This window comes from Salvelinus alpinus, chromosome 18, assembly GCF_045679555.1.
Source record: "Salvelinus alpinus chromosome 18, SLU_Salpinus.1, whole genome shotgun sequence".
Taxonomy (NCBI): Eukaryota; Metazoa; Chordata; class Actinopteri; order Salmoniformes; family Salmonidae; genus Salvelinus; species Salvelinus alpinus.
This window is the reverse complement of record NC_092103.1, coordinates 29,623,457-29,643,785: the sequence shown is the minus strand read 5'-3', so window position 1 is coordinate 29,643,785 and position 20,329 is coordinate 29,623,457. Positions and strand designations below refer to the sequence as shown.

The 20,329-nt window shown below is 46.1% G+C and overlaps 1 protein-coding gene across 4 annotated transcripts in view; it reads left to right on the top strand.

Moving 5' to 3' along the window:
- LOC139544147 (myocyte-specific enhancer factor 2C-like) overlaps positions 1–20,328 on the top strand; it is a 36,721-nt gene extending 16,393 nt beyond the window's left edge. For 2 of the 4 annotated variants that reach the window (XM_071350942.1, XM_071350943.1), the window contains exons 2-8: positions 2,356–2,743; positions 4,061–4,264; positions 13,131–13,274; positions 13,365–13,713; positions 14,177–14,340; positions 19,735–19,864; positions 20,191–20,328. In XM_071350942.1, the coding sequence (XP_071207043.1) occupies positions 2,690–2,743; positions 4,061–4,264; positions 13,131–13,274; positions 13,365–13,713; positions 14,177–14,340; positions 19,735–19,864; positions 20,191–20,318 (1,173 nt within the window). In that variant the 5' untranslated portion in view covers positions 2,356–2,689 and the 3' untranslated portion in view covers positions 20,319–20,328. Of the gene's footprint in view, positions 1–2,355; positions 2,744–4,060; positions 4,265–13,130; positions 13,275–13,364; positions 13,714–14,176; positions 14,341–19,734; positions 19,865–20,190 lie in introns of those variants that run through there. The other 2 variants (XM_071350944.1, XM_071350945.1) reach the window with 2 other exon arrangements.
- Position 20,329: the final 1 nt, after the last annotated feature.

Genomic DNA, 20,329 nt, shown 5'->3' with positions numbered 1-20,329 from the left:
AGGTCTGTGTGGAAAGCAGCATGGAGAGAGAGAGAGAGCAGAAAAAGATGACTCAAGTAGCGAAGTAAACTATACAAATGGACGTTACACACAGCGTATCACATTTAACAAGCCAAACATTCAAATAACGTTATAGAAGATACAGTAAAAACCCAACACCTTACTCGTTGTCATGTATTTGACAAACCTGTGATCTCGCTCTCTCTTTCTTTTTCTCTCTCTATCTCCCCCCTCCCTTTCTCCTCCCTTTCTTCATTCCTTCAGCCATGCTTCTGCCTCTGACTGTAAGCTGGTAACTGTGTGTGTGTGTGTGTGTGTGTGTGTGTGTGTGTGTGTGTGTGTGTGTGTGTGTGTGTGTGTGTGTGTGTGTGTGTGTGTGCGTGTGCGTGTGTGTGTCGGACGCTATAAGCCATGTTGGCTCTACTTGTGTCTAGCTACTTAAGAGGATCTTAAAGAGCCTATAGGCCAGGGAGACAGCAGGATACACACACACAGACACACACACACACACACACACACACACACACACACACACACACACACACATACACACACACGCGTACCCACAAAAGTTTAACTTATGAGTTATCACTTTCCCTTTGAAGTACAATGTATCTCCCTCCATTTCTTCTCTCTGTTTCCTCACGAGAGAGGCCTGATTAACACACGGAGGGATGGAGGGATGAGGAGAGAATATGGCACACTCACTCCCTTCAGAGGATACTGGACTCATCCCCCCCATAGTTATTATAATGTATATGTCAATAGGTTATCATAGAGATAAGGTTAGAGGTCAGGGGTCATGGATAAGGGGAGGGGGGATTGCTGGTCCTGTAAAAAATCTCAGGTGTGCTCGATTAGGTGTGTGTGTAACCCGCAGTGGCTTATTGTTACACAATAAGCTGTGGACTGAATCCTTCAGATCCTTTGTGCCAAGTCACACAAGGCACAGGTGACAGGTGACAACAAACAGGACTCCTCACCTGGACTTGTACTGTGCTGGATGTGTTTTGGATCGAGAAATTATGTAAATGTCAAAATTCAAATAGAATATGATGTGATGTCGACATTCTAATAGAATATGATGTGATGTCAACATTCTAATAGAATATGATGTGATGTCGACATTCTAATAGAATATGATGTGATGTCAACATTTTAATAGAATATGATGTGATGTCGACATTCTAAAAGAATATGATGTGAGGTCAACATTCTAATAGAATATGATGTGATGTCAACATTATAATAGAATATGATGAGAGGTCAACATTCTAATAGAATATGATGTGATGTCGACATTCTAATAGAATATGATGTGATGTCAACATTCTAATAGAATATGATGTGATGTCGACATTCTAATAGAATATGATGCGATGTCGACATTCTAATAGAATATGATGTGATGTCGACATTCTAATAGAATATGATGTGATGTCGACATTTTAATAGAATATGATGTGAGGTCAACATTCTAATAGAATATGATGTGATGTCAACATTTTAATAGAATATGATGTGAGGTCAACATTTTAATAGAATATGATGTGAGGTCAACATTCTAATAGAATATGATGTGATGTCAACATTCTAATAGAATATGATGTGATGCCAACATTTTAATAGAATATGATGTGAGGTCAACATTCGAATAGAATATGATGTGATGTCAACATTCTAATAGAATATGATGTGATGTCGACATTCTAATAGAATATGATGTGATGTCAACATTCTAATAGAATATGATGTGATGTCGACATTCTAATAGAATATGATGTGATGTCAACATTCTAATAGAATATGATGTGATGTCGACATTCTAATAGAATATGATGTGATGTCAACATTCTAATAGAATATGATGTGATGTCGACATTCTAATAGAATATGATGTGATGTCAACATTCTAATGGAATATGATGTGATGTCAACATTCTAATAGAATATGATGTGATGTCAACATTCTAATAGAATATGATGTGATGTCAACATTCTAATAGAATATGATGTGATGTCAACATTCTAATAGAATATGATGTGATGTAAAATGCAAACAGGGTTTTGGGACATCATAAAGCAGACAAGTAAAGTGCATTTCTTCAGTGGGAAGCAAATGCCATCTCTCTGGTTATGAATGAGATGTGGTGTTTTTGAACTGAGTTGTGTGGTAGAGATGAGCTGTAAGTCTTAATCAGTGAGTTATTCTCCTCTCTCAGGTCAACCTGTTGAATGATCAGCTATTTATTTATACACAAACATAGTTGAACCATTCTCTATGACCGCTCCACAAGGACTACTGTGTGTGTTTGATGGCATTTTAACTGATTTCTCTCTCTCTGTCTCTTTAAGGAGTGAATGCCAGAGGTATTGAGAGAAGAAGAATCGAGAGAATACTGCTGTGAGGATTTGGAAGACAAGAGAAGAAGAGCAGGACTTTTGGGATAGGAAAGAAAGAGAAGAAGAACAGGACTTCTGGGATAGGAAAGAAAGAGAAGAAGAACAGGACTTCTGGGATAGGAAAGAAAGAGAAGAAGAACAGGACTTCTGGGATAGGAAAGAAAGAGAAGAAGAACAGGACTTCTGGGATAGGAAAGAAAGAGAAGAAGAACAGGACTTCTGGGATAGGAAAGAAAGAGAGGAAGAACAGGACTTCTGGGATAGGAAAGAAAGAGAAGGAGAGAAGATGGGGAGGAAAAAGATCCAGATAGCACGGATTATGGATGAACGTAACAGACAGGTAAATGAACACTGAGCTTTCTCCAAATAATGGTCACACACACATACAAGCCCCAACACTCCCACACCTGCAGACAACTAGGTGGGCAGGAAGTAGAGACAGAGGCATTTTGAGGAGTGTGTGTGTTGTGGGGCAGTGGTTCCTCTCTTCCTGTTATGACAGGAAATGCACTAACATGTGCTTCCTGACCCCTAGAGCTGGGATGACCTCCCTGTTCTCTCTGTCCTCTGTGTGTGTTGTTGTGTGTGTTATTGTGTGTGTGTGTTAAGAGTCCTTGCTTGCGAGCACACGTGTGTGTGTGTGGGGTGTGTGGGTGGGTGTGGGTGTGTGTGTGTGGGTGTGTGGGTGGGTGTGGGTATGGGTGTGTGTGTGGGTGGTTATCCATACAGTGACCAGCCTCACATTTCTTCCTCAGTGTTCTGATTGTGACATTGTAATAGAGACAGTGATTCTGTGCCCATATCTATGTATCCTAATGTGATAGTGACTTACAGTCAGTCTCAAGTTAAGCAGTAATGGCCAAGGGCGCCAGCCTCCATAATTAGATTCTATCTAAATGTTAACATTACTGTCACAGTCTGTCTGTTTGTCTCTCAGTTTAAGTATTCCCCTCAGGGGGGGTTTAGAAGGCAACATCAGAGTGCAAGAGCACACTTACATACGTACATACATATCTTACATATGTACACACATACCTTACATACATAGATACATACATACCTTACATACATACCTTACATACTTACTGGATTTTCTATATAGTCTATTGTCAACACGCAGGCCAACATACGTACATGCAACAGTTCACTTACAGTATACACTGTACACTCTCCCTCTCCCCCTCTCGCTCCCTCCCTCTCTCTTCCCCTCTCTCTCCCCCTCTCTCCCTCTCTCTCTCTTCCCCTATCTCTCTCCCCCTCTCTCTCTCTCTCTTTCTCTCTCTTCCCCTTTCTCTCTCTACCTCTCTCTCTCTCTACCTCTCTCTCTCTACCTCTCTCTCTTCCCCTCTCTCTCTCTACCTCTCTCTCTTCCCCCCTCTCTCTCTACCTCTCTCTCTCTACCTCTTTCTCTCTCTCTCTCCCCCTCTCTCTACCTCTCTCTCGTCCCCTCTCTCTTCCCCCCTCTCTCTCTACCTCTCTCTCTCTACCTCTTTCTCTCTCTCTCTCTTCCCCTCTCTCTCTCTTCCCCTCTCTCTCTCCCCCTCTCTCTACCTCTCTCTCGTCCCCTCTCTCTCTCCCCCTTTCTCTCTCTTTCTCTCTCTCTCTCTCCCTCTCCCTCTCTTTTCTTCTCCCTCTCCCTCTCTCTCTCCCTCTCCAGGTGACATTCACCAAGAGGAAGTTTGGCCTGATGAAGAAGGCATATGAGCTGAGTGTTCTGTGTGACTGTGAGATCGCCCTCATCATCTTCAACAGCACCAATAAATTGCTCCAGTATGCCAGCACTGACATGGACAAGGTCCTGCTCAAATACACAGAGTACAACGAACCTCACGAGAGCAGGACTAACTCCGACATTGTGGAAGTGAGTCCCACACACTGTATTGCAGACTAGTTCACCAACATGGTTTCACTGGTGGAAATGTGATTGAAAAGCAGTAGACACTCAGGCCCATAAGGACTGGTTACAAGTCAAAACTTCAGTTGGTTGAATGAACAGCTAGTGTAATACAGCTAGTGTAATACAGCTAGTGTAATACAGCTAGTGTAATACATGTGTGTGTGTGTGTGTGTTTGGCTAAGGAATCAGGGAGGCTAACATGTGCATGGCTGAGTCTCAGTCGGCCAGCCTGGAGTTATGCAATGGTGTTAGGAGAACAAGTCTGGTGTCTCCTCACACACACATGTCCAACGTCCCCATTCAACCCTCTTCAGGGCCAGCCATCGGACCATGGTCCATGTGACCGAGGTCAGAGGTTAGGGGTCAGGGGTTAGGTATCAGAGTTCAAAGGACAGGTGCGTTGGATTTAGTCTCTGGATCGCTGACGGGAATCTGTAGCGGCTTGGAGGACAGTGGTTCTGCTCTTCCAGTGAAAGATGTGTGTTCCAACACAGGCCATGAGCCTCCCATTGGGAGTAGTGGGAAAACAGGCTGAGCTTGATAGAGTGCAGAGGGGGATGTTTCTGTGTGGGAATGGGGAAAGTATAAGATATGCAGCCCAGTATTGGGAATATTCCATTGGTTCCATTGTAAACCAGGCAAACTAAATAAATCAAGCACTGCTCAAATATTCCACATTTAAAATGAGTCTGGTGGTCGATACTGTATGTCAGAGGTCCATAAGGGGGTGGTTTTGGCCTGATAGCTGATGTCCCTCTCCACCTGTCCCACTTTTTGGTCAGTCAGCCAGCAGCAGCATATAATCTATGTTAATCTACTGTAATCCTATCACTCATTACTATAATCTCAATATGCTCTTCCTAATCCCTCTCAACAAATGTCCTCTCCTCTCCTCTTTCCTCGCTGACCCCTAGTGTGTAGGTGTCTTCTGGAAGACAGATCAATGATGATGGGTCTTTTCCTCCTCTGTCACTTTTGTTCTCCTCTCTCACATGCAAGCCTTTCTATCTCTCCTCCTCCTCTCACTCTGTTTCTCTCCTCTCTCACATGCAAGCCTTTCTGTCTCCTCCTCCTCTCACTCTGTTTCTCTCCTCTCTCACATGCAAGCCTTTCTATCTCTCCTCCTCCTCTCACTCTGTTTCTCTCCTCTCTCACATGCAAGCCTTTCTATCTCTCCTCCTCCTCTCACTCTGTTTCTCTCCTCTCTCACATGCAAGCCTTTCTGTCTCCTCCTCCTCTCACTCTGTTTCTCTCCTCTCTCACATGCAAGCCTTTCTATCTCTCCTCCTCTCACTCTGTTTCTCTCCTCTCTCACATGCAAGCCTTTCTATCTCTCACTCTATTTTTTATTTTTTTTAACCTTTATTTAACTAGGCAATGACAGCCTACCGGGGAACAGTGGGCTAACTGCCTTGTTCAGGGGCAGAACGACAGATATTTTTCAGCATCGCACACAGTCCCTGTCTCTGTATTGATAAACATGGTCAAAGATGACCTAGCTGTGAAACCCTGTGAGCCATTGAACTATCTTCCTGACAGGAATGGAGCAGAAGAGACACTCCTTTGTCTGGGTTGTTTTCTTTCCATAACGAAGTGTGTGTGTGTGTGTGTGTGTGTGTGTGTGTGTGTGTGTGTGTGTGCTCGCACACGCATGTGTGTGGGGGCGCGTGTGTGTGTTCTGTATTTGTGCTTGTTGTATTTGGTGCAGGAGGCCCAGGATAATGGCTATTTATAACTCTAAGAACTCCTGCATTCCTCACCCCTCTTCTACTAACCCTATTTCACTCCATTCTGTGGTGTGTGTCTGTGTTGTAGATTGAAAGCAACTTAAGCTCTCAGTAAGGCTCATCAATTAGAACACACACACACAGGCCCAGTGGAACTCCAGCTCTCTTTGTGGAACCAATCTCTCCCTGTTCAACGTTTGGAAACCGGCAGCAGGCTAAAAATAGAATGCTGCTGCTAAGAATAGCCTTTGGGGGATGTGTATGTGTGTGTGTGTGTGTGTGTGTGTGTGTGTGTGTGTGTGTGTGTGTGTGTGTGTGTGTGTGTGTGTGTGTGTGTGTGTGTGTGTGTGTGTGTGTGTGTGTGTGTGTGTGTGTGTGTGTGTGTGTGTGTGTGTGTGTGTGTGTGTGTGTGTGTGTGTGTGCCTGTGTGTTTTGGTGGACTGACTGGGAGGCGAAATACTTTTGTAATAAAGTATTTGCAGGCGAACAATAAAATAAAATTCCTAATGTGTTGAGTTGCCTCAACATAGGACATGACGTAACAGTAATCACTGCAGCCTAAAGTAAATTTAAATATATTTGCCAAAATTATATAGGCTTAATTACTCCAGTCTATACAGAAATAAATCAAATCATTTGAAATACTTCACCACAGAGCATCATTAACTTATTTTAAAGCTGTGGTTTGTTTTAAATCAGAAACGTGTAGGCCTATATGCCTAGTTGGGAAGCCCGCATCTATAATATGTCTGAAGATAACGTGTCTTGAATATAGTTTTAAATGTTCAGACAAGAAAAATGGGAGTGGTGTTTGGCGAAGATATTGGCATGTACAGTGCAATCGAAAAGCATTCAGACCCCTTGACATTTTCCACATTTTGTTACGTTACAGCCTTATTCTAAATGGATTAAATCGTTTTTTCCCCTCCTCAATCTACACACAATACCCTATAATGACAAAGCAAAAACAGGTTTTTAGAAATGTAGGCAAATGTATTATAAAACGTATAAATAACATAACATATTTACATACAGTTGAAGTCGGAAGTTTACATACACCTTAGCCTAATACATTTAAACTCAGTTTTTCACAATTACTGACATTTATTCCAAGTAAAAATTCCCTGTCTTAGGTCAGTTAGGATCACAACTTTATTTTAAAAATGTGAAATGTCAGAATAATAGTAGAGAGAATTATTTCTTTCAGCTTTTATTTCTTTCATCACATTCCCAGTGGGTCATCACACCCCCTATCACACCCCCGTGCTTCACGGTTGGGATGGTGTTCTTCAGCTTGCAAGCCTCCCACTTTTTCCTCCAAACATAACGATGGTCATTATGGCCAAACAGTTCTATTTTGTTTAATCAGACCAGTGGACATTTCTCCAAAAAGTATGATCTTTGTCCCCATGTGCAGTTGCAAACCGTAGTCTGGCATTTTTTAATGGCGGTTTTGGAGCAGTGGCTTCTTCCTTGCTGAATGGCCTTTCAGGTTATGTCGATATTGGACTCATTTTACTGTGGATATAGATACTTTGTACCTGTTTCCTCCCGCATCTTCACAAGGTCCTTTGCTGTTGTTCTGGGATTGATTTGCACTTTTCGCACCAAAGTACGTTCATCTCTAGGAGACAGAACGCGTCTCCTTCCTGAGCGGTATGACGGCTGCGTGGTCCCATGGTGTTTATACTTGCGTACTATTGTTTGTACAGATAAACGTGGTACCTTCAGGCGTTTGAAAATTGCTCCCAAGGATGAATCAGACTTGTGGAGGTCTACAATTTATTTTCTGAGGTCTTGGCTTATTTCTTTTGATTTTCCCATGATGTCAAGCAAAGAGGCACTGAGTTTGAAAGTAGGCCTTGAAATACATCCACAGGTACACCTCCAATTGACTCAAATGTTGTCAATTAGCCTATCAGAAGCTTCTAAAGCCATGACATCATTTTCTGGAATTTTCCAAGCTGTTTAAAGGCACAGTCATCTTAGTGTATGTAAACTTCTGACCCACTGGAATTGTGATACAGTGAATTATAAGTGAAATAATCTGTTTGTAAAAAATTGTTAGAAAAATTACTAAAAAAGTCCTAACCGACTTGCCAAAACTATAGTTTGTTAAAAAGACATTTGTGAAGTGGTTGAAAAATAGTTTTAATTACTCCAACCTAATGTAAACTTCCGACTTCAACTGTAAGTATTCAAACCCTTTACTTAGTACTTTTTTGAAGCACCTTTGACAGCGATTACAACCTCAAGTCTTCTTTGGTATGACGCTACAGGCTTGGCACACCTGTATTTGGGAAGTTTCTCCCTTTCTTCTCTGCAGATCCTCTCCAGCTTTATCTTGTTGGATGGGGAGCGTTGCTGTACAACTATTTTCAGGTCTCCAGAGATATCTGGGCTCTGGCTGGGCCACTCAAGGACATTCAGAGGTTTGTCCCAAAGCCACTCCTGCATTGTCTTGGCTGTCTGCTTAGGGTCGTTGTCCTGTTGGAAGGTGAACCTTCTCCCCAGGCTGAGGTCCTGAGCAGTCTGGAGAAGGTTTTAATCAAGGATCCCTCTGTACTTTGCACCGATCTCGACAAACCATTTCTGTATGGACCTCGCTTTGTGCATAGTGGCATTGTCATGCTGAAACAGGAAAGGGCCTTCCCCAAACTGTTGCCACAAAGTTGGAAGAACAGTTGTGTTGTAAGTATGTGATAGGGGAGTAGTGGTTTGAGAGAACACACTAAATGTATTGGGTAAAGTGTTTTGAAATGTAATGTTGTGTTATATTTTTATTGCATATACCTGCCTTAATGTTGCTCGACCCCAGGAGCTAATGGAGATCCTTAATAAATACAAATACAAACAGAATTGTCTAGAATGTCATTGTATGCTGTAGCGTTAAGATTTTCCTTCACTGGAACTAAGGGGCCTAACCCAAACCATGAAAAACAGTCCCAGACCATTATTCCTCTTCCACCAACCTTTACAGTTGGCACTATGCATTGGGGCAGGTAGCGTTCTCCTGGCATCCGCCAAACCCAGATTTGTTCGTCGGCCTGCCAGATGGTGAAGCGTGATTCATCACTCCAGAGAACGCATTTCCACTGCTCCAGAGTCCAATGGCGGCAAGCTTTACACAACTCCAGCCAACGCTTGGCATTGCGCATGGTGATGTTAGGCTTGTGTGCGGCTGCTCTGCCATGGAAACTCATTTCATGAAGCTCCCGACAAACAGTTCTTGGAATGATGTTGCTTATATAGACAGTTTTGAACTCGGTAGTGCGTGTTGCACCCAAGGACAGACACATTTTACGCGCTACGTGCTTCAGCACGTGGTCCCGTTCTGTGAGCTTGTGTGGCCTACCACTTCGTCGCTAAGCCGTTGTTCTAGCCGTTTCTACTTCACAATAACATCCCTTAGAGTTGACCAGGGCAGCTCTAGCAGGGCAGAAATATGATGAACTGACTTGTTAGAAAGGTGGCATCCTATGACGGTGCCACGTTGAAAGTCACTGAGCTCTTCAGTACGGGCCATCCTACTGCCAGTGTTTGTCTATGAAGATTGCATGGCTGTGTGCTCAAGTGTATACACCTGTCAGCAACGGGTGAGGCTGAAATAGCTGAATCCACTCATTTGAAAGAGTGTTCACATACTTTTGTCCATATAGTATGACCATGCATCACCACTGGAATTGATTTCATTATTTTTCTCCACACAACTACATACTTTGTGCGTGTGTGTGTGGTAGAAATGTCCGCCTGTTAGGGCAGGAGAGGTCAGATGTAAGAGGTGCGTGTCATGTTCCTTGGCATATGGAGAGGAGCTGTTGCCTCGCACTCTGTGCCCTTGTAAACTCAACACACACATACACACTCTCTAATTGATCTGGAAGTGGTTAGGAGACCAGACCACCCATAGGGGAGGGAGAACAACAAGGAGTAGAAGAGAAAAATGAGAGAGAGATTGTAGACAGTTGAGGGTGGCTTGGAATGGAGATATGGGGATTCAGTGCTTCATCTCTTATTTTGTCTTTCTTTCTCTCTGACCTATCCTCTATTATTTTGTCTTTCTTTCTCTCTGACATATCCTCTCTTATTTTGTCTTTCTTTCTCTCTGACCTATCCTCTATTACTTTGTGCCTTCCTTTGTCTCTATCTCATTCTTTCTCTCCATCTTTCTCATTCCCTCCCCTCTCTTTCACTCCCCTCTCTCTCTTTCTCTTTCTATCAGTTGTGTTCTCCTCTGAGCACCTTCAGTCAGCTGCCCACTCAACCAGTTGCTATCTTCACCTCTCACCACACACACACACACACACACACACACACACACACACACACACACACACACACACACACACACACACACACACACACACACACACACACACACACACACACACACACACACACACACACACACACACACACACACACACACACACACACACACACACACACACACCTCTGTGTAGGCCAGGGCTCTGTGTAGGGCTGTGTAGGCCAGGGCTCTGTGTAGGGCTGTGTAAGCCAGGGCTCTGTGTAGGGCGGTGTAGGCCAGGGCTCTGTGTAGGGCTGTGTAAGCCAGGGTTCTGTGTAGGGCTGTGTAAGCCAGGGTTCTGTGTAGGGCTGTGTAAGCCAGGGCTCTGTGTAGGCCATGGCTCTGTTTAGGGCTGTGTAGGCCAGGGCTCTGTTTAGGGCTGTGTAGGCCAGGGCTCTGAGTAGGGCTGTGTAGGTCAGGGCTCTGAGTAGGGCTGTGTAGACCAGGGCTCTGTGTAGGGCTGTGTAGGCCAGGGCTCTGTGTAGGGCTGTGTAGACCAAGGCTCTGTGTAGGCAAGGCTCTGTGTAGGACTGTGTAGGCCTGGGCTCTGTGTAGCCCAGGGCTCTAGGGCTGTGTAGGCCAGTGCTCTGTTTAGGGCTGTGTAGGCCAGGGCTCTGAGTAGGGCTGTGTAGGCCAGGGATCTGTGTAGAGCTGTGTAGGCCAGGGCTCTAGGGCTGTGTAGGCCAGGGCTCTGTGTAGAGCAGTGTAGGCCAGGGTTTTGTGTAGGGCTGTGTAGGCCAGGGATCTGTGTAGGGCTGTGTAGGCCAGGGCTCTAGGGCTGTGTAGGCCAGGGCTCTAGGGCTGTGTAGGCCAGGGCTCTGTGTAGAGCTGTGTAGGCCAGGGTTCTAGGGCTGTGTAGGCCAGGGCTCTGTTTAGAGCTTTGTAGAGCTGTGTAAGCCAGGGGTCTGTTTAGAGCTGTGTAGGCCAGGGCTCTGTGTAGAGCTGTGTAGAGCTGTGTAGTCCAGGGCTCTGTGTAGAACCAGGGTATGGAGAGTCATGTGTTCTGAAATAAAGTGTAAGAGTTCTTCACATTCTTCCTTTTCATGTCTACTGTCATTTTGTTGTTGTGTTGCTGATATGTGTTTTGTCAGTCATGGACATGGAGGGTGTGATTGTGTGGTGGAGATAGAGGTGTGGGGGGAGGGAGTGAGCATGAGAGAGAGAGAGAGAGAGAAGGGGTAGTGGGGGTGAGAGGGATGGTGGGTGGGGACTGGAAACTAGGGGTGCTCTGGGTGCCACAGAGGTAAAATAGCCTTCTATGGACATCCTTCAGACACAGAGCTGCTAAACCTGGGCTCGGCCGCTCCCCCCCTCCCCGTGTCGGCCTGTGACAGGTGGGCATGGCTGGGATGAGTGGCATAGCTGTTTGTGTGTGTGTGTGTGTGTGTGTGTGTGTGTGTGTGTGTGTGTGTGTGTGTGTGTGTGTGTGTGTGTGTGTGTGTGTGTGTGTGTGTGTGTGTGTGTGTGTGTGTGTGTGTGTGTGTGTGTGTGTGTGTGTGTGTGTGAGAGAGAGCTGTAGTGGTCTAGTGATAGGCTGTAAAGTGCTGAGGCAGGACAGAGTTGATCCAAACTGCATACATTACATATACATCGTCTGAAGATGCGTACACACACACACACACACACACACACACACACACACACACACACACACACACACACACACACACACACTAGGGGAAAGCATCACAGCTCCATGGACAATATCAGCAGTGATAAGAGGCCTATTCTCTCCACTCCATTCTACACGCCCTCTCTCTCTCCCCCCTCTTTCTACTCTCATCTCTCTAAATCTATGTCTACCACCCTCTCTCCCTCTATTTACAATACTTTCTTTCTCTGTCACTTTGTCTACCCTCTCCTCTCATACTGGTGTTCAATTAGAGTATCTATCTGCCAGGTGGTCTTTTGAGGATGTTATTTCTGCTCCAAATAGTGCCTCTTGGTGGTAGAAAAGAAGACTGCAGCTTTTCAGTGGTCTGCCATGCCCATGTGGCCTTTAGAATAACTGTTGTGCTTTATTCACTGACTATGCTTTTGTAAAAGTAGCAGTAACAGACTCTCAAGCCATTTAGAGAGTATCATCAACCTTGTGTGTGTTCTCTGTGTCTGTCTGTCTCTCTCTGTCTCTCTCTCTGTGTGTGTCTCTCTCTCTCTGTGTCTGTCTCTCTCTCTGTGTCTCTCTCACTGTGTGTCACTCTCTCTATGTGTCTGTCTCTCTCTATGTGTCTGTCTCTCTCTCTGTGTGTCTCTCTCTCTGTGTCTGTCTCTCTCTCTGTGTCTGTCTCTCTCTCTGTGTCTGTCTCTCTCTCTGTGTCTGTCTCTCTCTCTGTGTCTGTCTCTCTCTCTGTGTCTCTGTCTCTCTCTCTCTCTCTCTGTCTCTCTCTCTCTCTGTGTCTGTCTCTCTCTGTGGCTGTCTCTCTCTCTGTGTCTGTCTCTCTCTGTGTCTGTCTCTCTCTCTGTGTCTGTCTCTCTCTCTGTGTCTGTCTCTCTCTCTCTGTGTCTGTGTGTCTCTCTCTGTGTCTGTGTGTCTCTCTCTGTGTCTGTGTGTCTCTCTCTGTGTCTGTCTGTCTCTCTGTGTCTCTCTCTCTCTGTGTCTCTCTCTCTCTCTGTGTGTGTCTCTCTCTCTCTCTGTGTGTGTCTCTCTCTCTCTCTGTGTGTGTCTCTCTCTCTCTGTGTCTGTCTCTCTCTCTCTGTGTCTGTCTCTCTCTCTGTGTCTCTCTCTCTGTGCCTGTCTCTCTCTCTCTGTCTCTCTCTCTGTGTCTGTCTCTCTCTCTGTGTCTGTCTCTCTCAGATTCTGCGTAAGAAGGGTCTAAATGGTTGTGACAGTCCCGACATCGAGGCAGACGACTCTGCTGGTCAGAGCCCCGAGTCAGAGGACAAATACCGCAAGATCAATGAAGACATTGACCTCCTGATCAGCAGACAGAGACTCTGTGTAAGTACAACTGGACCTGTGTGTGTATCCACTCATGCCTGTTCCACTTCTCCATTTGCCTTGCTAACCCTGGTGTCTGTCTCTGTCCAGCAGGCTCTCCCCCCGCCTAACTATGACATGGTTGGCTCCATCCAGGGCCAAAACAACAGTGGACTACTATACTCTCACCCCGGGGTGGGGGGATCCTTGTATAACCACAATCTTCTGCCCCTTTGCCACACACACCCTGGCCTGCAGAGGAACAGCATGTCGCCTGGACCCCAACACACACACCCTGGCCTGCAGAGGAACAGCATGTCGCCTGGACCCCAACACACACACCCTGGCCTGCAGAGGAACAGCATGTCGCCTGGACCCCAACACACACACCAACCCCCCAGGGCTGGAAACTCAGGAGGGATGATGGGTTCAGAGCTGTCTAACACCGTCTCCACCGCTGGTGAGTTAACTATGCTATTTACTTTACATGCCGTCTTTTCTAATGTCTGATGCATTGATAATGTACAGTACCAGTCAAAAGTTTTAGAACACCTACTCATTCCAGGGTTTTTCTTTATTTTGACTATTTTCTACATTCTAGAATAATAGTGAAGACATCAAAACTATGAAATAGCACATATGGTAAAGGGTGGCTACTTTAAAGAATCTGAAATATAAAATATATTTTGATTTGGTTACTACATGATTCCATATGTGCTATTTCATAGTTTTGATGTCTTCACTATTATTCTAGAATGTAGAAAATAGTCAAAATAAAGAAAAACCCTTGAATGAGTAGGTGTTCTAAAACTTTTGACTGGTACTGTATATTTTATTAGGTCTATTATGATTCCAGTTTCAATGTGTCCTCCCAGGTTAGACAAGAAAAACATACAGTATTCTCCTGTCCATCCGTCTCCTAGGTAGCGGTAACTATGGTAACCATCGTACCTCCCCGGGGCTGCTGTCTCCAGGAGGCATGGCCAAGACTTCGCCCCCGATGAACTCCATGACCCTGAGTGGCAATCGCAAGCCGGACCTCCGCCCGCTGCTGCCCCCTGGCAACAAGAACAACATGCCCTCCATCGTGAGTGATCTCCTCTCTCTCCATCTCTGTATATCTCCTCCCTACATCTCTGTCTATCTCCTCCCTCCATCTCTGTCTATCTCCTCTTTCTCCATCTCTGTCTATCTCCTCCCTACATCTCTGTCTATCTCCTCCCTACATCTCTGTCTATCTCCTCCCTCCATCTCTGTCTATCTCCTCCCTACATCTCTGTCTATCTCCTCCCTACATCTCTGTCTATCTCCTCCCTCCATCTCTGTCTATCTCCTCCCTACATCTCTGTCTATCTCCTCCCTCCATCTCTGTCTATCTCCTCTTTCTCCATCTCTGTCTATCTCCTCTTTCTCCATCTCTGTCTATCTCCTCCCTCCATCTCTGTCTATCTCCTCTTTCTCCATCTCTGTCTATCTCCTCCCTCCATCTCTGTCTATCTCCTCCCTCCATCTCTGTCTATCTCCTCCCTCCATCTCTGTCTATCTCCTCCCTCCATCTCTGTCTATCTCCTCCCTCCATCACTGTCTATCTCCTCCCTCCATCTCTGTCTATCTCCTCTTTCTCCATCTCTGTCTATCTCCTCCCTCCATCTCTGTCTATCTCCTCCCTCCATCTCTATCTATCTCCTCCCTACATCTCTGTCTATCTCCTCCCTACATCTCTGTCTATCTCCTCCCTCCATCTCTGTCTATCTCCTCCCTCCATCTCTGTCTATCTCCTCCCTCCATCTCTGTCTATCTCCTCCCTCCATCTCTGTCTATCTCCTCCCTACATCTCTGTATATCTCCTCCCTACATCTCTGTCTATCTCCTCCCTCCATCTCTGTCTATCTCCTCCCTCCATCTCTGTCTATCTCCTCCCTCCATCTCTGTCTATCTCCTCCCTCCATCTCTGTCTATCTCCTCCCTCCATCTCTGTCTATCTCCTCCCTCCATCTCTGTCTATCTCCTCCCTCCATCTCTGTCTATCTCCTCTTTCTCCATCTCTGTCTATCTCCTCCCTACATCTATGTCTATCTCCTCCCTCCATCTCTGTCTATCTCCTCCCTCCATCTCTGTCTATCTCCTCCCTCCATCTCTGTCTATCTCCTCCCTCCATCTCTGTCTATCTCCTCCCTCCATCACTGTCTATCTCCTCCCTCCATCTCTGTCTATCTCCTCCCTCCATCTCTGTCTATCTCCTCCCTCCATCTCTGTCTATCTCCTCCCTCCATCTCTGTCTATCTCCTCCCTCCATCTCTGTCTATCTCCTCTTTCTCCATCTCCCCTGAGACAGTTAGAACCTTCCTGACTCTTACACAGTTCCTCTGACTCTTACACAGTTCCTCTGACTCTTACACAGTTCCTCTGACTCTTACACAGTTCCTCTGACTCTTACACAGTTCCTCTGACTCTTACACAGTTCCTCTGACTCCTACACAGTTCCTCTGACTCTTACACAGTTCCTCTGACTCTTACACAGTTCCTCTGACTCCTACACAGTTCCTCTGACTCTTACACAGTTCCTCTGACTCCTACACAGTTCCTCTGACTCCTACACAGTTCCTCTGACTCCTACACAGTTCCTCTGACTCCTACACAGTTCCTCTGACTCCTACACAGTTCCTCTGACTCCTACACAGTTCCCCTGACTCCTACACAGTTCCCCTGACTCCTACACAGTTCCTCTGACTCCTACACAGTTCCTCTGACTCCTACACAGTTCCTCTGACTCCTACACAGTTCATCTGACTCTTACACAGTTCCTCTGACTCCTACAAAGTTCCTCTGACTCCTACACAGTTTCTCTGACTCCTACACAGTTCCTCTGACTCCTACACAGTTCCTCTGACTCTTACACAGTTCCTCTGACTCCTACAAAGTTCCTCTGACTCCTACACAGTTCCTCTGACTCTTACACAGTTCCTCTGACTCCTACACAGTTCCTCTGACTCTTACACAGTTCCTCTGACACCTACACAGTTCCTCTGACTCCTACACAGTTCCTCTGACTCCTACACAGTTCCTCTGACTCCTACACAGTCCCTCTGACTCCTACACAGTTCCTCTGACTCCTACACAGTTCCTCTGACTCCTACACAGTCCCTCTGACTCCTACACAGTTCCTCTGACTCCTACACAGTCCCTCTGACTCCTACACCGTTCCTCTGACTCCTACACAGTTCCTCTGACTCCTACACAGTTCCTCTGACTCCTACACAGTTCCTCTGACTCCTACACAGTCCCTCTGACTCTTACACAGTTCCTCTGACTCCTACACAGTTCCTCTGACTCCTACACAGTCCCTCTGACTCCTACACAGTTCCTCTGACTCCTACACAGTTCCTCTGACTCCTACACAGTTCCTCTGACTCCTACACAGTTCCTCTGACTCCTACACAGTTCCTCTGACTCCTACACAGTTCCTCTGACTCCTACACAGTTCCTCTGACTCCTACACAGTTCCTCTGACTCTTACACAGTCCCTCTGACTCTTACACAGTCCCTCTGACTCCTACACAGTTCCTCTGACTCCTACACAGTTCCTCTGACTCCTACACAGTTCCTCTGACTCCTACACAGTTCCTCTGACTCTTACACAGTTCCTCTGACTCCTACACAGTTCCTCTGACTCCTACACAGTTCCTCTGACTCCTACACAGTTCCTCTGACTCTTACACAGTTCCTCTGACTCTTACACAGTTCCTCTGACTCTTACACAGTTCCTCTGACTCCTACACAGTTCCTCTGACTCTTACACAGTTCCTCTGACTCTTACACAGTTCCTCTGACTCCTACACAGTTCCTCTGACTCCTACACAGTTCCTCTGACTCCTACACAGTTCCTCTGACTCCTACACAGTTCCTCTGATTCCTACACAGTTCCTCTGACTCTTACACAGTTCCTCTGACTCTTACACAGTTCCTCTGACTCCTACACAGTTCCTCTGATTCCTACACAGTTCCTCTGACTCCTACACAGTTCCTCTGACTCCTACACAGTTCCTTTGACTCCTACACAGTTCCTCTGACTCCTACATAGTTCCTCTGACTCCTACACAGTTCCTTTGATTCCTACACAGTTCCTCTGACTCTTACACAGTTCCTCTGACTCCTACACAGTTCCTCTGACTCCTACACAGTTCCTCTGACTCCTACACAGTTCCTCTGACTCTTACACAGTTCCTCTGACTCTTACACAGTTCCTCTGACTCCTACACAGTTCCTCTGACTCCTACACAGTTCCTCTGACTCCTACACAGTTCCTCTGACTCCTACAGAGTTCCTCTGATTCCTACACAGTTCCTCTGACTCCTACACAGTTCCTCTGACTCCTACACAGTTCCTCTGACTCTTACACAGTTCCTCTGACTCTTACACAGTTCCTCTGACTCTTACACAGTTCCTCTGACTCCTACACAGTTCCTCTGACTCTTACACAGTTCCTCTGACTCCTACACAGTTCCTCTGACTCCTACACAGTTCCTCTGACTCCTACACAGTTCCTCTGACTCCTACACAGTTCCTCTGACTCTTACACAGTTCCTCTGACTCCTACACAGTTCCTCTGACTCCTACACAGTTCCTCTGACTCTTACACAGTTCCTCTGACTCTTACACAGTTCCTCTGACTCTTACACAGTTCCTCTGACTCCTACACAGTTCCTCTGACTCCTACACAGTTCCTCTGACTCCTACACAGTTCCTCTGACTCTTACACAGTTCCTCTGACTCTTACACAGTTCCTCTGACTCCTACACAGTTCCTCTGACTCCTACACAGTTCCTCTGACTCCTACACAGTTCCTCTGATTCCTACACAGTTCCTCTGACTCCTACACAGTTCCTCTGACTCCTACACAGTTCCTCTGACTCTTACACAGTTCCTCTGACTCTTACACAGTTCCTCTGACTCTTACACAGTTCCTCTGACTCCTACACAGTTCCTCTGACTCTTACACAGTTCCTCTGACTCCTACACAGTTCCTCTGACTCCTACACAGTTCCTCTGACTCCTACACAGTTCCTCTGACTCCTACACAGTCCCTCTGACTCCTACACAGTTCCTCTGACTCCTACACAGTTCCTCTGACTCCTACACAGTCCCTCTGACTCCTACACAGTTCCTCTGACTCCTACACAGTCCCTCTGACTCCTACACCGTTCCTCTGACTCCTACACAGTTCCTCTGACTCCTACACAGTTCCTCTGACTCCTACACAGTCCCTCTGACTCCTACACAGTTCCTCTGACTCCTACACAGTCCCTCTGACTCCTACACAGTCCCTCTGACTCCTACACAGTTCCTCTGACTCTTACACAGTTCCTCTGACTCTTACACAGTTCCTCTGACTCTTACACAGTTCCTCTGACTCCTACACAGTTCCTCTGACTCCTACACAGTTCCTCTGACTCCTACACAGTTCCTCTGACTCCTACACAGTTCCTCTGACTCCTACACAGTTCCTCTGACTCCTACATAGTTCCTCTGACTCCTACACAGTTCCCCTGACTCCTACACAGTTCCTCTGACTCCTACACAGTTCCTCTGATTCCTACACAGTTCCTCTGACTCCTACACAGTTCCTCTGACTCTTACACAGTTCCTCTGACTCCTACACAGTTCCTCTGACTCCTACACAGTTCCTCTGACTCTTACACAGTTCCTCTGACTCCTACACAGTTCCTCTGACTCCTACACAGTTCCTCTGACTCCTACACAGTTCCTCTGACTCTTACACAGTTCCTCTGACTCTTACACAGTTCCTCTGACTCCTACACAGTTCCTCTGACTCTTACACAGTTCCTCTGACTCCTACACAGTTCCTCTGACTCCTACACAGTCCCTCTGACTCCTACACAGTTCCTCTGACTCTTACACAGTTCCTCTGACTCTTACACAGTTCATTTGACTCTTACACAGTTCCTCTGACTCCTACACAGTTCCTCTGACTCCTACACAGTTCCTCTGACTCCTACACAGTTCCTTTGACTCCTACACAGTTCCTCTGACTCCTACATAGTTCCTCTGACTCCTACACAGTTCCTTTGATTCCTACACAGTTCCTCTGACTCCTACACAGTCCCTCTGACTCCTACACAGTTCCTCTGACTCCTACACAGTTCCTCTGACTCCTACACAGTTCCTCTGACTCCTACACAGTTCCTCTGACTCCTACACAGTCCCTCTGACTCCTACACAGTTCCTCTGACTCTTACACAGTTCCTCTGACTCCAACCCCCTCCGTACTCTAATATAAGTTGTATTGTTTTTCATGCTGCCAGTGTGAGGATTTTGACATGATGCTGGTAAGTAGTGTGATATCACACAGATGGACGTGGAGTTGTTATGCTGAATATCTGTTTATGTCTAGAATGACCATAGACCCAAGTCCTTCTAGCTACAAGTGTACTAATGTTAGTTTATTATTTTGTTGTTTCAGAACCAGAGAATAAACCACTCCCAGTCTGCCCAGACATTGGCTACCCCCGTGGTCTCCATAGCAACACCTACTCTGCCCGGGCAGGGTATGGTAGGGTATCCCTCTGCCCTCTCCACCTCATATGACACAGGTAGGCACTCCGTCTTCTACCACTCCGTCTTCTGTAAATATGTGTTATTATTTGTATTATTGTTTCATTCACTTCTCACTTCCCCCCTTGCTGCTCCTCCTATGGGCATTCCCTCAGGAACATTCGAGTTTCACTGTACCCTGCAATTAACTCTGCAACCCTGTGCATGTGACTAATAAACTCATCTAATCTCTTCTGGACAGTGACCTCAGCTCCATCTCTGACCAAAAGTAGAGCTCTTATAGGGAATAGGAAGAAGTAATTTCAGATTTGCCCAAGATGTGTAACTTTTGTTGTCTCCCCCCTCTCTATCCCTTCGTCTTTAGAGTACTCTCTGGGTGACCTGTCAGGGTTTGGTAACAGATCAGGATCTCTCCACCTGGAATCAGTAACAGGCTGGCAGCAACAACCGCTACAGAATATACAGCACTCAGCACTGGGACACATGGGGTAAGGGTCGGTCGG